Source organism: Neovison vison, chromosome X, assembly GCF_020171115.1.
Source record: "Neovison vison isolate M4711 chromosome X, ASM_NN_V1, whole genome shotgun sequence".
In the NCBI taxonomy this organism is placed as follows: Eukaryota; Metazoa; Chordata; class Mammalia; order Carnivora; family Mustelidae; genus Neogale; species Neogale vison.
The window spans coordinates 30,038,007-30,053,962 of NC_058105.1; the positions used below are offsets into that span (position 1 = coordinate 30,038,007).

Below are 15,956 nucleotides of genomic sequence, written 5' to 3' on the forward strand. Positions count from 1 at the left end.
GCACAGAGCGCACTTAAAAAAATAATAATAAAGGATTAAAAGAGTATGAAGAAAAATACTAACTTAGGTTGACCTACTCTGAGTTCTTTTTTAAAGATTTTTATTTATTTATTTGACAGATCACAAGTAGGCAGAGAGGCAGGCAGAGAGAGAGGAGGAAGCAGGCTCCCCATTGAGCAGAGAGCCCGATGTGACCCCGATCCCAGGACCCTGGGATCATGACCTGAGCTGAAGGCAGAGGCTTTAACCCACTGAGCCACCGAGGTGCCTGACCTACTCTGAGTTTTAATGGACAAATCACTCCAACCTTGCTTAAGTAGGGCAGTAAGCCAGTTCTCAGTCCCAGGCGAGGACCCTACCTGTAATCTGGTAACTAGACCAGAGACCATTTAAGCAGGATTTGAGTGTCTAAGAGGTACCCAGAAAAAGCACTGTTGGTTTTTTGACCTGGCTTGCATTTGTGGTATGGAAGGGTGGTGTTTGCTGTGAGGTCACTGAGGAGAAAACAATGCTTATCGTTTGTTGGCCAATCTTCTTATATCTAGGCTCTTGTTATTACTTCAGCTTCTGGAACAGTCTTGCTCACATCCAGGTTTTTTTTTTCCCTTAAGATTATTTATTTGAGAGAGAGAGAGAGAGAGAGCAGAGCAAGTGAGAATACAAATTGTGGGGAGGGGCAGAGGCAGAGAGAGAAGCAGGCTCCTCCCTGAGCAGGGAGCCTGATGCAGGAATTGATCTCAGGACCCTGAGATTGTGACCTGAGCCAAAGGCAGACGCTTAACCGACTGAGCCACCCAGGGACCCTGAAGGTATCATTTCTTACTTGGACTTTGTAAGTCTCTTCTACCTGGTCTTCCCATTCACAGCCTTTCTTCCTTCTGCTCTATTATCCACACAGCAACCAGAGGGATATTTTTAAAGTGAAAATCAGATTATATTGCTTTTGTACATAAAAACCTTCAATGCCTCCTGACTGCATTTAGAATAAGGTCTAACTTTTTGGAAAAAAAAAAAAAGTATTTATTTATTTATTTGAGAGAGAGAAAGAGAGAGCATGCGCATAAGAGATAATGAGAGGGAGCATGAGTGGCGGGGAGAGGGGCAGCGGGAGAGGGAGAAGCAGGCTCCCCACTGAGCAGAGAGTCCAATGCTCTATCCCAGGACCACGGGATCATGACCTGAGCCAAAGGCAGATGCTTAACCCACTGAGCCACCCAGGTGCCCCCAAATCTAACTTCTTATTATGGTCTTGACAGCCACATATGATCTGGCCCTCTGTCCAGCCTCATCTCGCACACACTCTCCCTCGCGCACACTACCAGTCTTTTCCCACTACCCGTAGCCCTTTTGCACGGTCTGCTCCCTCTGCTGGAATGCTCTTCTCCCCAGCTCTTTGCACAGTTGGCTCATTGTCATCTTTCAGGTGTCATCTCTGATGTCACTTCTCAGAGCAGCTTTCCCTGACTCCCTGACTTCAAATATTTCCCTCACTCCCACATAATCCTCTGATAAACTGCCCTGTTTGTTTCTCTCATAACATTACAATTTATAATTACCTGACTCGCAGGTTACCTTATTAACTGTCATCCTTCTAGAATATAAGCTCTATGAGGGCAAGGAACTAATATCCCTTCTTTTCATTTAAAACTTAGCTCAAGACTCATCACTAGCTCTTTTTGCTTATGATGATTCCTTTCTTTTTTGTTTTCTTTATTTTTTAAGTAGGCTCCACACCCATTGTGGATCCCAGCGTGGGGCTTGAACCCACGACCCTGAGATCAAGACCTGACCTGAGATCAAGAGTTGGACGCTCAACCGACTGAGCCACCCAGGCACCCCTTTGATGATCCCTGTAATCACTGATTCGGTAGGGAGCCCCTTGTTAGTGTTATAGACAGTTGCTACTGCATTATCATGTCTTTGCTTGTATTTGCTTTGTAATCAGACTCATTTCTTATATGTAGGGATGTTCTGTCATTAAGACTGCGCTTCTCCTGGGTAATGTTGCATCACACTTCTTTTTTTTTTTTAAGATTTTATTTATTTATTTGACAGACAGAGATCACAAGAAGGCAGAGAGGTAGGCAGAGAGAGAGGAAGGGAAGCAGGCTCCCTCCCGAGCAGAGAGAGAACCTGATGTGGGGCTTGATCCCAGGACCCTGGGATCAAGACCTGAGCTGAAGGCAGAGGCTTTAACCCACTGAGCCACCCAGGTGTCCCTGCATCACACTTCTTAATCCTCCTCCTCAAGTACTTAGTCCAGCTTGGTGTACACTGTCAGCCACAAAAGCCGAAAAGCAGAAGGCTCCCTTCACACCCCCTGAGAAAATGAAAATAAGCAGAAAGTTTATTTTTGGAACAAAACTAGAGGTTTTTTTTTAAAGCGATTTATTTATTTATTTATGTCATCTCTACACCCAACATGGGCCTCAAACTCATGACCCTAAGATTAAGAGTTGCACACTCTTCCAACTAAGCCAGCCAGGAGCCCCCTCCCCCCCCCAAAACCCCAGAGTTTTAAGAGCTATCCTAAAATTAGAAAAATGAGGGGTGCCTGGGTGGCTCAGTGGGTTAAAGCCTCTGCCTTTGGCTCAGGTAATGATCCCAGGGTTTTGGGATCGAGCCTGCATTGGGCTCTCTGCTCAGCAGGGAGCCTGCTTCCTCCCCTCTCTCTCTCTGCCTGCCTCTGCCTATCCATGATCTCTGTCTATCAAATAAATAAATAAAACCTTTTTAAAAAAGGAAAAAAAAAAGAAAAATGAGGCATTCCTTTTCCTCACTTAACTTTATTGAAAAAGCCAAAACTATAGCTCAGAAAACATTCCTGTGTGTTACAGTAGCAAGAGTGTGGCTAGCCATCTCATAACATGGGTGGAAGAATACACAGAGATATTAACATGATGTAAGTAACCTGAGGCTAGGAGTTTAGATCTAGTTAAAAAATATATATATAAATATATATATATATATATATACCTACAGATTTCAGAACTTTAAAAAACATTGTTCACCTCAAGGAAGATGAAGAGTTCATAAACAGGACTATTAGCGGTGGGTAAAGAATTTGCCACCCTCCCCACTGTAACAGCTTGGGTTACAGATGAGACCTTCCTGTGTGTATTAACTGCTATTCCTTTGCTAGAATAGAATAGAATGGTCACTCTGCGCACACACAGTTATGAGGTTTTTATGATTGTAACATGCCTTCGGTCAGTGCACTTCTTGTTCCGGTCACCTTAGTAACAAATGACCAAACAACCTTTTTCTTTGGAAAACAAATTTCACAGGGAAAAATACGTGGAGCATCCTGAAAACCTGTGTGTGTGTGTGTGTGTGTGTGTGTGTGTGTGTGTAAATTAACGATTTACTATTACTGTGTTTTAATGCATAGGAAGGCACTATTTGAAAGTGAGGTTGTGTAAATTTGACAGGAGTTCTCAAGGTGGAACAATCCAAAATTCGATTTTTTCAAAGAGTAGAGATGATCAGCCTGAAGTGTTTTTGTTCAGTTCCATTTCTCTTTTGGATATGCATGTCAGATGTTCTATTTGATCCTTTTCTAGGCAACTGGGACATTTTGTGAGAATAACTTGACTAAATAATTTATTTTCAGGGTAGGCTTGCAAAGCAAGTTAGAAAGGCAGAGAATTCAGGCCACGTCAACTGTACATGACTTCAATTGGAAGGAGGTCTTTTGGGGGTCATTAATTAAGTGGTCACAGTAACAACTGGCTTGAAAAAAGATTCCTGAAATTTGTAAGCTTGAGATGCTTCAGGTTTAAAGCATCTCAAATTTACAGCATCTTCAGATTTAAAGAAAGAAGGATGGTTCCACCACGAGAGAGTGAGGACTTTTAAATGTTAAAGGTTTTAATTTAGTTTCTTTAAAAAAAAAGATTTATTTATTTATTTGAGAGAGGGAGAGCACACACAGAGGGAGAGGGAGAAGCAGGCTCCCTGCTCCTACGCGGGGCTCCATCCCAGGACCCTGAGATCATGACCTGAGCTGAGGGCTGCCGCTTAACTGACTGCACCACCCAGGTGCCCCTTTAATTTAGTTTCCAATAAGGCATAATTTACACTATAGTGTGCACACTCAGAAGTCAGCTAACATTAGGAGTTTCAGAACAAGTGTGCTGGGAAGACTTGGGTGGAATGGAGCAGCGCGAGGCCAGTGTGGGTCAGTGCAAGCTGCGACTGTGTGGCTGAGCTCCTGATGTGCTATTTGCTCAGTTGCTTCAACGACGTTTCACTTGGAGATCATGGCCATTGCCTTTCTTTGGTGTTGTGTAAGTTGCCTGTTTACAGAGTGTAAATCGCACGTTTTGTTAATGCTGTGTTTTGTGGAGCTATCTGGTGGATTGCCACCATGCAGTGGTTGTGCTGGGAAGCTTTCCCAGGGCACCAGGACGTGCGTTTGGAGCTTGGAGCTGGTATGTGGTGAAATCTTCCCATTTCCAAGAGTGGCAGACGGGAGTTTCCTCTGGTCACTCTGCGCACGCACAGTTATGAGGTTTTTATGATTGTAACACGCCTTCGGTCAGTGCACTTCTTGTTCCGGTCAGTTTTACAGAGTTGGTTTTTTAGACTTAAGCTGTCCGGTTTTGAAGAACTTTTTAAATTCCCGCAATTCCTGGGGCTTCAAACTCTGATCCACCCCAGGGGTTAATTTATAACTCAGAGGAGACACAATGTAACCATTTTGGTAAAGACAGATCCGCTTGCAGAACTCAAAGGTGCCAAACATAACTCCAAAATACGGAACTATCTGTTTAAAAACAAATGAAGATCATGTTAAAATCTTAAATAAGGTCAGTGTATCTGCAGTCAACCTGGACTGGGGTAAACTGAGAGAAAGGCTGGGAACAACACAACATCATTCTTTTTGGAATCAGGGAAGACGGCAGAATGAAGGCTGGCACAGTTTGGGTCAGGGAAGAGGAACAGTAGCGGTTAAAGGGAATGCACTGCGGAAGCATGGCCCGGATTAATATGCCGAGGACAAGCTGACATTTGTGCAAGATTAGCCCAGGGTTCTTAACCTTTTTTGGGGAGGGGCATGAAATTCCTTGGAAATATGATGAAAACTATGCATCCTCCCCCAGAGAGATGCACACATGCCCATACCTACATGTTTTTTGCATACAATGTTAGGCTAGGAGATTATGGTCCCCTTAGAGGTCCACGAACCCCCATGTCAGGAGCCGCTACACTAAATACTCAGCTCCTCTGGGATGGGGTGTCTGGTGCCCCACCACTGCACAGGGGTCCCTCTCTCTCAGGGGTGGTCACCAGCCTGTGCTCATGGGTCTTGTGCGACTGTCAGTGCTAGATGGCGAGGGGGGTGGGGGGTGTCCCCAGGCAGCCTGCAGGGGAGAGGCAGGGGAAAGGGCTAGAAGTGGAAGAGGCAGGGAAGCAAGGGACTGATGGCCCCTCTCACCTTCAGCAAGTTGGCCGTCAGTCCATTCCAGAGCGCCAGGACCCCCTGGGCTTTGACTATCTGCCGGAAGCAGTCCACCGCTCCTGAGAAACGCACATCTACTCCTCCACGGTGGGGAAGGTGTGGACTCTGAGCCTGGCAGGAAATACAGAAGACGGGGATGTGGTGATTGCATCACCAGGAAAGAAATGTTCTAGTCCGGGAAGCCCAGGTCTCAAGCCTGGGCGCTGGTTGCTATGCATCCTGCAGAGATGCCCGCCAAGAATGGCTGCCACAGGGCCCTTGCTCAATGGGCTCAGAATGAAGAGTAATGCACAGCCAAGTCAGGACAATAGGAGTGTCACCCTATTTGGGGATCACCCAATTGGGGGCTTATTTTGCTCGGAAGGAATCAACCATTTAGGACCGTCGCTTCCCCACCTATGCCCTCTGGACATGATAAACGTTCTCCTGTGCCCTTAACCTTTTTTAAGGTTAAGGTTAAGTCCCTCCCCTGGTCTCCTTGTCTTAGCTGATGGCCCTTCCATGAAGCTGTCACGCATGGGCTGCTCATTTTCCCACATCCCAGGTGTCCCAGGGTGATGAGCAGAGTGATGGCAACCTTCTTCTAGCTCCCTCTTACTGTCCCCAGACCCCAATTCCTTCCCTGTCATGCCCCAAGTTCCCGGCTGGGGCTCCCATCCCTGACCACACTCCTTGTTGCTGCTCTCATCTCTTGACCTCCTGAAAGTCTTCTCTGTTCATCTGAGACCTCGCGGCCTGGTGGCTCCCCCTCTTCCAGAGCCACCAACGGCTTAGGGAACTGGCATCTATAAGACAACCCATCCCACACCCAGTTTCTGGACCTCAACCTCAGTGACCCTTACTTTTACGCCTCTTTGGCCACCCACAACTTCGGCCACTTCACGGACTTCATCATGACTCACATAACTATCCTGACCAATCACCAACACGCTCCATCTCTGAAAGGAACATTTTTGTCCTTTGGTAGAAACCAGTTTTGGGATCACATGAAAGCACTTTTCAGTAGACCATCTCTGTATAAAACTGACATCTGTTGCCCAGGGGGAGGGGGACAGCCCCTTAGAGCTGGCTTTGAGGAATGGCGTCAGGGTCACACAAAGCCTCTCATATACTTTGGTTTGTTTCTGAAACGTCTGCTTGAGACTAAAACAGCATTCTAGGGAAGTGGAATCAGAACTTTCCACGTGGGAGGGGCGCCTGGCTGGCTCAGTCAGAATCTTAATCTCAGGGTCGTGAGTTCGAGCCCCAGGTTGGGTGTAGCAATTACTTAAAGAAACAGCAACAACAGCAACACATTGTTGCATGTGGGAGAGGCAGTGTAGTCTAACAGTCCAGAAAGCAAAACCTCTAGAGTCAGATAAGTCAGAGTTTAGCTCTGGCTGCTTCATGTATGCACCATGGGACCCTGGGCACTTACCTAACCCTCCTGAGCCTCAGTTTCCTTACTCACAGTACCTGCGTCCTGGGGCGGCTGTGAGAATTAATGAGATATGCATGTAAAGCAATCAGCCGTGTCAGGCACGTGGTAGGGGTCAGTAGGTATGAGCTAGCATTGCTATTACTATCACATAGAAAGTATGCTAAATAGGGGCGCCTGGGTGGCTCAGTCGTTAAGCGTCTGCCTTTGGCTCAGGTCATGATCCCCGGGGTCCTCAGCAGGGAGCCTGCTTCTTCCTCTCCCTCTGCCCTTCTCCCTCCTTGTGCACGCTCCCTCTCTCAAATAAATAAAATAAAATCTTAAAAAAATAAAGTGTGCTAAATAGCAACATAGCCCCTTACCTAATGTTACTAGTCCTCCATGCCCACCTCTGAAATGCTAACTTCTGAACCCCGGCACTACAGTGTCCTTACCCACCGGCACCCCCCCACGCTGGTTCCTATCACTGTTAGATCATTAAGGCCCTGGGCACTTGCCCCCTCCTGTCTCCCCCAGGCCACAGTTCCCTGCTGGCTTCAGTGGCTTCCTTTTCTAATCCCTGCCCAGGTTTTTGTGCTCCTTGTCCTTCAGCCCCTCACACCCACACATCCCTTCTCTGCCCCAAGCCACTGAAGATGAATCTGCAAAGGGGCAGATGGGTACCACCAAAGCTTCGAGGTTGCCAGCCTCTGCTGGGCCTTTGTACTGTGAACCGAGTCTTCAAAGCATCCTTGCTGTTCCTCAAGGCGGCGGTGCGAAACCTTCCCACAGCCCTTGACGCCTGGCACCCTGCATCTGGTCCTCAATTCTAAGTACATCACCTGTTCTCCTGGTTCATAGAGAAAACAGACTGTACAGGGCCTCCACTTTTGCTTTTTCACATAAACATCTTTTCTTCCAACCAGTGCCCTGGATCTCATACCTTTGAACTCCTGCTGGGTACCCTTCCCAAGAGACCTGACTTTCCTCCTTAGCAAATGAATAAACTCAAGTTCCTCTTGCGTCTTCAAAACAACTTCTTGTGTTGATCTTGACTTTGCTCTTCAGATATAGTCCAGCCCCTTATCCCCACATTAATATACAGTAAAATTAACAGGTTTTGGGGTCAAGAACTAGGAGTTTTGACAGATGTATTCATTTGTCTGACCACCACCACAATCAGGACACAGATCTGCTCCTTCTGCCACCGCCATTCTCATGAGCTGCCCCTTTGCAGCCCAGGTGTCCTCCGTTCCCAGCCCTGGGCAGCCACTGGTCTTCTCTCTGTCCCTACAGTTTTGCCTTTTGAGAATGTCATACAGATGGAAGCCAACAGCACAAAACCTTTTGAGACTGGCTTCTGAAAATATTTTTTACAAGTTTTATTTATTTAAGTAATCTCTACACCCCATGGGGGGCTTGAACTCATGACCCTGAGATCAAGAGTTGCACACTCTCCCAACTGAGCCAGCCGGGCACCTGAGACTAGCTTCTTTTTCTTTTTTTTTTTTTCTTTCTAAGACTTATTTATTTATTTGACACAGAGAGAGAGAGAGACAGTGACAGTGAGAGAGGGAACACAAGCAGGGGCAGAGGGAGAGGGAGAAGCAGGCTCCTCATTGAGCAGGGAGCCCAATGTGGGGCTCGATCCCAGGACCCTGGGACCATGACCTGAGCCGAAGGCAGAGGCTTAACAACTGAGCCACCCAGGTGCCCCCAAGACTGGCTTCTTTCACTTGGCGTGATGCTTCCAAGATTCATCATGTTATTGTGTTTGTCAATAGTTTCTTCCTGTTTATTGCCGAGTACTATTCCATTGTGTGGATGTACCACTGTGTGTTTATCCACTTATCTGTTAGAGGACACCTGCTTCCCTTTTCGCTTGCACTTACTGAAAGAGGCTGGAAACTTACTGGACTCCGGCTGACTCCACTTCCTCTCTCCCCATCACTGCTCTCCTCACTGCAGTCTGGATCTGTGTCCGTTACTTTGCTTGCTGACTGGCCAGGCGTGCCTTGGATCCCCAACTTTCTTTTAAAAAAATTTTTTTTTAAGATTTTATTTATTTATCAGAGAGAGAGGTGAGAGAGCGAGCACAGGCAGACAGAATGGCAGGCAGAGGCAGAGGGAGAAGCAGGCTCCCCGCCGAGCAAGGAGCCCGATGTGGGACTCGATCCCAGGACGCCGGGATCATGACCTGAGCCGAAGGCAGCTGCTTAACCAACTGAGCCACCCAGGCGTCCCTCTTTTTAAAAATTTTTAAAAATTTCTTTTATTTTCAGAGCACTCAGGCCTTTTATGACTTGGTATAATTCACTTATTTCTTTTCTTATTTGTCTACTCCTCCCAACTAGAACTGTAGCTCTGTGGGAGAGGGCATTTTCTTTGCCTGTTTGGTTCACTACTGTATCTTTAGTATCCTCAGCAGGTAGTGGATATTCAAGAAATATTGGAATAAATGAAGTATATTCACTCACAGCCTTCTACCTGGAAAATCCAGTAGATGGGGTTTTTTGGTGGGAGGATATTTTTCTTATTGGATTTTTGGGGCAGTGTTTGGCACTGATAACCAGCGACTTTTTGCCCTCCTCAATTTATACAACTTCTCTAGGAAATTCTACCATCGCATGGCTTTAAACACCATCTACAGGTAGATGACTTCTAAATCTTTCTCTTTGGCCCTGACCTCCCAGCCTGAGCCCCAGAATCAAGCATCCAGGTGCCTACCAAGTATCTCCACCCAGAGAGCACACAGGTTCTCAAAACTTGACACACCTAGAACTGAGTGTTGCCTTTCACCTTGACCATATCAAATTTATTCTTTCTTCTGTATTTCTAGCTAGCAATACAGCTTGCTCCACACCCAGCCTGGAGCACAATGTGGAACTTGAACTCACGTCTGTGAGATCAATCCCTGAGCCGAGATCAAGAGTCAGACACTTAATGGACCGAGCCACCCACGCGCCCCTCTTCTGAATTTAGCTCGGTAAATGGCACCATCATTCAACCTGCTGCCCCAAGCCAGGAACCCGGGATTCCCTCATTCGCCGCTCACTCTTACTGCCCTAGCCACTCAGTCATCAAGTGCAGCAACAAATTTGATCTTCTAAATACTGCACTTCTCTGATCCATCCCCTTTCTGTGTTCTCAACTGCTTCTCTCTTGGTTCAGGCTACCACCACCACCTCAAGCGCGGGTCACTGCAACGGTCTCTTACTGGTCTCCGTGACCCACTCCTGTCCTTCCCAGTGCATTTAGAATGCATCTCCAACATTTCAGCATGGACCACTGACTCCTTCACAGACTTTCTACCACCTATAGGATGAAATCCAAGATCCTCAGAATGATACACAAGGCCCTAAATGACAATTTTCCTAGCATTGAAAGCACCGTTCACCCCCTGCACTCCATAGCAATATTTCTCTACTTCTGTTACCTCCCACTATCCCCTCTGAAGACTTTTCATTCATGCAAATGTTTACTGAGTACCTAGTATATGCCAGGCCCTGAGGATACAGCAGTGAACCAAACAGACAAAAAGCCCTTGTTCCCACAGAGCTGAAACTCTAGTTGTGGGGAAGGAACAGGCAAAAGAAATAAATACTTATACCAAATACTAAAAGGCAGTGACTGGTCTGAAGAAAATCAAGGCAGGGCCAAGATCCAGGGAGTGCCTGGTGGGTGCTGAAGTTTTTAGTAGGGTGGTCCCTGAAGACTCACCAAGAAGATGGCCTTTGAGTGAAGATCTGAAGGAAGTGAATGGTGCTGTTACCTGTAAGGGCCCTGGGGCAGAAGCAGGCCTGGGGTGTTAGACAATAAGGAGGCCAGTATGGTGGGAATGGGATGAACAAAAGAGAGAGTGACCGGACAAGGCATCAGGAAAGTAGACCACATATGACTGGACCCTGTAAGGCTGGTAGGCCGCTGTATTTTGACTTGAATTACTGAGTGAGAATGGGAAATGCTGCTGGGTTCTCAATAGAAGAGTGAAGGAGCCTAGTTTACCTTTTAATAGGACCACTCTGGCTGCTGTGTGGAGAAGACTGAAGGCTGGAGGAAAGGGTAGAAGGACTGAGGGAGACTGGTTAGGAGATTATGAGGAGGAAGTGAGGCAAGAAAGCATGGTAGCTTGGACTGGGACGCTAGTCGTGGGGGTCAATGACTCTAACGTTTCTGGCCTGAGCAACTGGGTAGACGGAAGTGCTGCTAACCAAATGGGAAAAACCACAGGAGAAGTAGGGGGTTTTTTGGAGGGTGGGTGGAGGAGACATCAGGAGTTCAAGGGTGTGACACTCCTTTGACATCTCAATGGCAATGGGAAGTTGGCTATGCAAGTCTGCAGCCCAGGAGAGAGGGTTAGGGCTGGGGATCTAATTTGACAATCCTCAACACTGAGATGGTATTGAAACCCAGGAGACTAGATGAGATCACTTAGGGCTCGAGCCCAAGGATACCCCAACATTTAGAAGTCAAGGCAAAGAGGAGGACCGGCCAAGAAGCCAAGTGCTCGGCAGTGAGTGTGTCACAGGAAGTGGTGAGCTCCTGATGGCCAAGGAAGATGAGAACTGAGTCCCGACCATTACATTTAGAGACAGGGAGGTCACAGCTTCTCTTAGGAAGAGAAGTTTCTGTTGAATGGTGGGGGCAAAAGTCTGACTGAAATGATTCAAGGGAGATGAGAAGAGAAAGACTGGAGACAGTGAATATGGACAGCCCTTTGCAGGAGGTCCCTTTCGCACTGTAATGGAACCAGACCTGACTCACATGTCTATTTCTCCCAGGGGGCTGTGCGCTCTGTAAGGACTGGTCTTGTTCACTTCCGGATCTCTGGCGCCTTCCTCAGCAGCCGGCGTGTGGCCGGTGCTCAGCGAATGGTTTGCTGAGTAAATGCCTGAAATGCTCAGTACAGGAGTGGTCTGGAATTTTAAAAGCATTCTGACATAATGCTGTGCATGAATTATAAAAACTGGGCCAAAGCCTTTATGATATGGTATAGACTCTTTTCAGAAAACGAGGATCAAACTTTGCATGATTTCTTCTCTCTTTGCAACAACAGTGTGTATATAGTTCTATCTGACCAAGAAGTGATGGCATCGGAGTACAGAATAGCCACAATAATGTTGCTACTGCTTCTCGTATACTTAGATGTTTATTGACTGCTTGTATGCCTGGTCCAGGTGAGGAGACCGAGGCTGGGGGACCGGCTAAGTGATTCGATCAAGGTCATCTGGCTCGGCAATAACACATTTTATTCTGTTTCATCTGATTAGTTGTTTCATGTTCTTTCCCTCAAGAGACCGTGATCCCTGGTAGCTGGGACCATGTCTTACTCAGCTTTTCTTCTTTCCAGCATCCATAAAACTCTGTAGAATGTATGAACACATCGCAACCAGAGAAGTAGCATGAAAACTCAATGTTAATCACTGAAATGCACTACCAGGAAGGTCAGGCCTTGTGGACTATAGATTTTTGTTGGCTCTATGAAGCCTGGCCCTTTCTTGCTCTCGTTCTGGTCCTGGGTCTCATGACTCCAGGCCCCGACAACCCTGAATCCCCAACCACGGACTCAGATCTGAGAGGGACCTTATGATATTCCGGCCCAATGGGTGCAGCCGACTGGCTCAGTTGGTGGAGCACAAGACTCTTGATCTCTTGGTCGTGAGCTCGAGTCCCGTGCTGGGGGTAGAGGTTACCTAAAAATAAAATCCTTGGGGCGCCTGGGTGGCTCAGTGGGTTAAGCCTCTGCCTTCGGCTCAGGTCATGATCTCAGGGTCCTGGGATCGAGCCCCGCATCGGGCTCTCTGCTCAGCAGGGAGCCTGCTTCCCCCGCCGCCCCCGCTCTCTGCCTGCCTCTCTGCCTACTTGTGATCTCTCTGTCAAAAAAATAAAATCTTTATTAAAAAATCCTTTTAAAAAGATATTCCAATCCAGTGACTTTATTTACAGATAGAAACCCAAGATCTTGAGAGGAAGAGTGACCAAGAGGGACAAAAGCCAGGTGCTCTGCCCTCCGGGACCCTGCATCCCAGTGACTCCCTGACCTTGGCCTCTAGGTTCAAAGACATAAAATGACAATATATGCCGCACCTGACACCTACCTAGCTTGTGTCCTCGCAGGACACCCCATCCTGCCACCTGTTGCTGGCAAAAGGACAGTCGTCCTCTTCCTTGTCAGACTCTAGCCTCTCCTGTGAACCCTCACCATAAGGGCATGTGATAAACAATACAGAAAAATGTCAGTGATTCCAGCATGTATGTATGTGTCTGGGGGGAGGCTAATTTAAATTAGTGAAGCCTAGCTTATGAAGTCTTGGGAGGATATTCCATTTTATTATATGTGACTGAAACCGGATTAATGACGGGCAGCAGAGTACAGAGACTTTCCGGGTCCTATGTTCTCATCTAGCTGAGCAATTTGTGAAAGCCTGTGTGGAGCACAAGGTCATGTGCATGGGTTTTACCATAACACAGACCTGGATCTGAATCAACCTCATCTCTTCCACTCACTAGCTCTGTGATGGAAAGCAAGTTCCTTAACTTCTCTGAACTTCCATGTCCTCATTTCAAAAATGGGGAGGATAATGCCTTCTGCTATTTATATCATTCCTTTTCTTACTGAACCTTGGGTTGTTATTATAATTTTAGTGCCAGGCAAATTAATAAAGTTCCACAGTTCTTCATTTTATATGAAAGATCATTGTATCTTTCATCATTTAATCCAGCTCGAAGGATCAACATTCTTCTTTTTGAAATATTTTATTTATTTATTTTTTAGATTTTATTTGAGAGAGGGAGAGAGAAAGCGTACAAGCGGGAAGGGGCAGAGGGAGAAGCAGACTCCCCGCTGAGCAGGGAGCCCCCGTCCCAGGACCCTGAGATGATGACCTGAGCCAAAAGGAAGGCATCCTGGCACCCCTAAAGGTATCCCAGTCACCCCTAAAGATTTTATTTTTAAGTAATCTCTACACACAATGTGGGGCTTGAACTCCCAACCCTGAGATCAAGATCACACAGCTCTACCGACTGAGGCAGCCAGGTGCCCTGTTGAAGGATCAACATTCTATGCTTCAATCATATACAGTCCTATGTCAAGGTGAAGTGTGAACCTCTGGGTTAGCCCTTCCCTTTGGGGTATAGTAACAGTCAAGTACAGATCAGAGTATGAAAAATAAAACATGAAATGGACAAGCTGAGTCTCCCAACCTGGAGTTTCAGGAGACAAAATGGCCAGGGGTCTTTGGTGAATGTCTTACTTTAAAATGTTTACCCGGACACTATTGAAACCTGGCTTCTTTTCCTTCTTACCCCGCCGATGAAGAACCATTGCCAAACAGATGTTAAAAGCTTCCTTTCCCCTTAGAAAGAATCTGTCTAATCATAAGACTTGAAGTTCCTCCTGCTACTGTAAGACTGACATATTGAAAAGAGATTATATTCATGCAGGAAATAAACTTTCTTATTCTGTTATGAGATCATATGATTGATTTATCTTCTGCTAGTTTCCAGTAAAACTAAAAAAAACCTTGAGTTATGGGTCAAGGTAATCATTTTGTAATGCTGTGTCTACGCCCCACAACTAGAACAAAAAGACATTAAGCAAATGACATGAGTTAACAGAGCAATTATAATCAACTTGTGATGAATCAAGGGCCAGTTATGTTCAACCTTAGGACCTCAGCCATCTTCCAGATGTTTTTGCTTCACTCTACCTTCACTGCCAAGCCACCATCATTGTCAACATGGACCATTATTCAGCTCCCTTTTGGTCTCCTTGGGACAGAAAGGGTTTGAGACTCCTCGCCTGGCCGCTTTATAGTCCATTCTCTTTTTTAAAGAAGTTGCCGGAGAAGTTAAAAAAAAATCAGATCTTTTTACTCATCTGCTTAAAATACTTTAATGGCTTTATAGAACACTTAGAATAAAATCTACATTTCTTACTGTTACCTATAAGCTGTGATGGTAATGTAGTGGTAAATATTTAACAACTGATTCTCTGGGGAGAAAAAAGCCCGGAGTGGTCATATTTGCCAATTTCAGTGATGTCAGTACTGCCACATGGTTGATTTCAAGCTACCATCTGTGAGGCCCGCCAGCTCCTGGGTTGCCTGCAACTTTACAATCAGCTCTCCTAGGCCCACAGGAGCTGGCTCGAGCACACCACTGGAAGGTTATAAGCCCTACACAACCTGTCCCTGCAAACCTCTTCAAAGAAATCGACACGATTGCCTTACCCATCCGCACACCTCCAGTCTCTGCCCTCTCCAGCCCACCCTCCAAACAGCAGCCGGCTGCTGTTCCAAACTCACCAGTTGCTGTCACGGCTTTGCTAAGAAACCTTTACCAACTCCCAGTTTTCTAAGAAAAGTTTTCCAAAGAGAAAACCTAACCGAATTCAAAACTCTCTCTAGTTTGGTGCCCATCAGTCTTCCCAGTATTATTTTCCACTATCGGCCTGTGATGGTTTGTTTCATGTGTCAAGTTGGCTAGACTGTGGTACCCAGATATTTGGTCAAGCACCAGTCTAGCTGTTGCTGTAAAGGTATTTTAAAGATGAGATTAACATTTTTAATATTTTTTTAACTTTAAGTTCTTATTTTAATTCCAGTATAGTTAACATACAGTGTAATATTAGTCTCAGGTGTACAATATAGTGATTCAACACTTCTCTGCATTACTCAGTGCTCATCCCAAGTTCCCTCCTTCATCCCCATCACCTGTGCCCCCTCCCGCCCCCCTCCTCCCTCCTCCTCACCTCTGGCAGCCATCAGATTGTTCCCTAGAATTAAGATGCTGTTTCTTGCTTTGACTCTCTTTTTTCTCTTTGCTTGTTTGTTTTCTTACTTAAGTTCCATGTATGAGTGAAATCATATGGTATTTGTCTTTCTTTGAGTTATTTTGCTTAGCATTATGCTCCATCCATGTTATTGCAAATGGCAAGAGTTCATTTTAAAAAATATTTTATTTATTTATTTATTTATTTGACAGACAGAGATCACAAGTAGGCAGAGAGGCAGGCAGAGAGAGAGGGAGAAGCAGGCTCCCCGCTGAGCAGAGAGCCCGATGCGGGGCTCGATCTCAGGACCCTGGGATCATGAC

At 46.2% G+C, this 15,956-nt stretch overlaps 1 protein-coding gene across 1 annotated transcript in view; it reads right to left on the reverse strand.

Annotated features, from left to right (window-relative positions):
- Positions 1-3,982: 3,982 nt before the first annotated feature.
- The window catches only part of SLC25A43 (solute carrier family 25 member 43), a 42,267-nt gene continuing 30,293 nt past the window's right edge, over positions 3,983-15,956 (reverse strand). Inside the window, exons 4-5 of the mRNA XM_044235124.1 lie at positions 5,441-5,575; positions 3,983-4,768 (exon numbers count right to left, since the gene is read on the reverse strand). Coding sequence (XP_044091059.1) covers positions 4,568-4,768; positions 5,441-5,575 — 336 coding nt within the window. The 3' untranslated portion in view covers positions 3,983-4,567. The remainder of the gene's footprint in view (positions 4,769-5,440; positions 5,576-15,956) is intronic.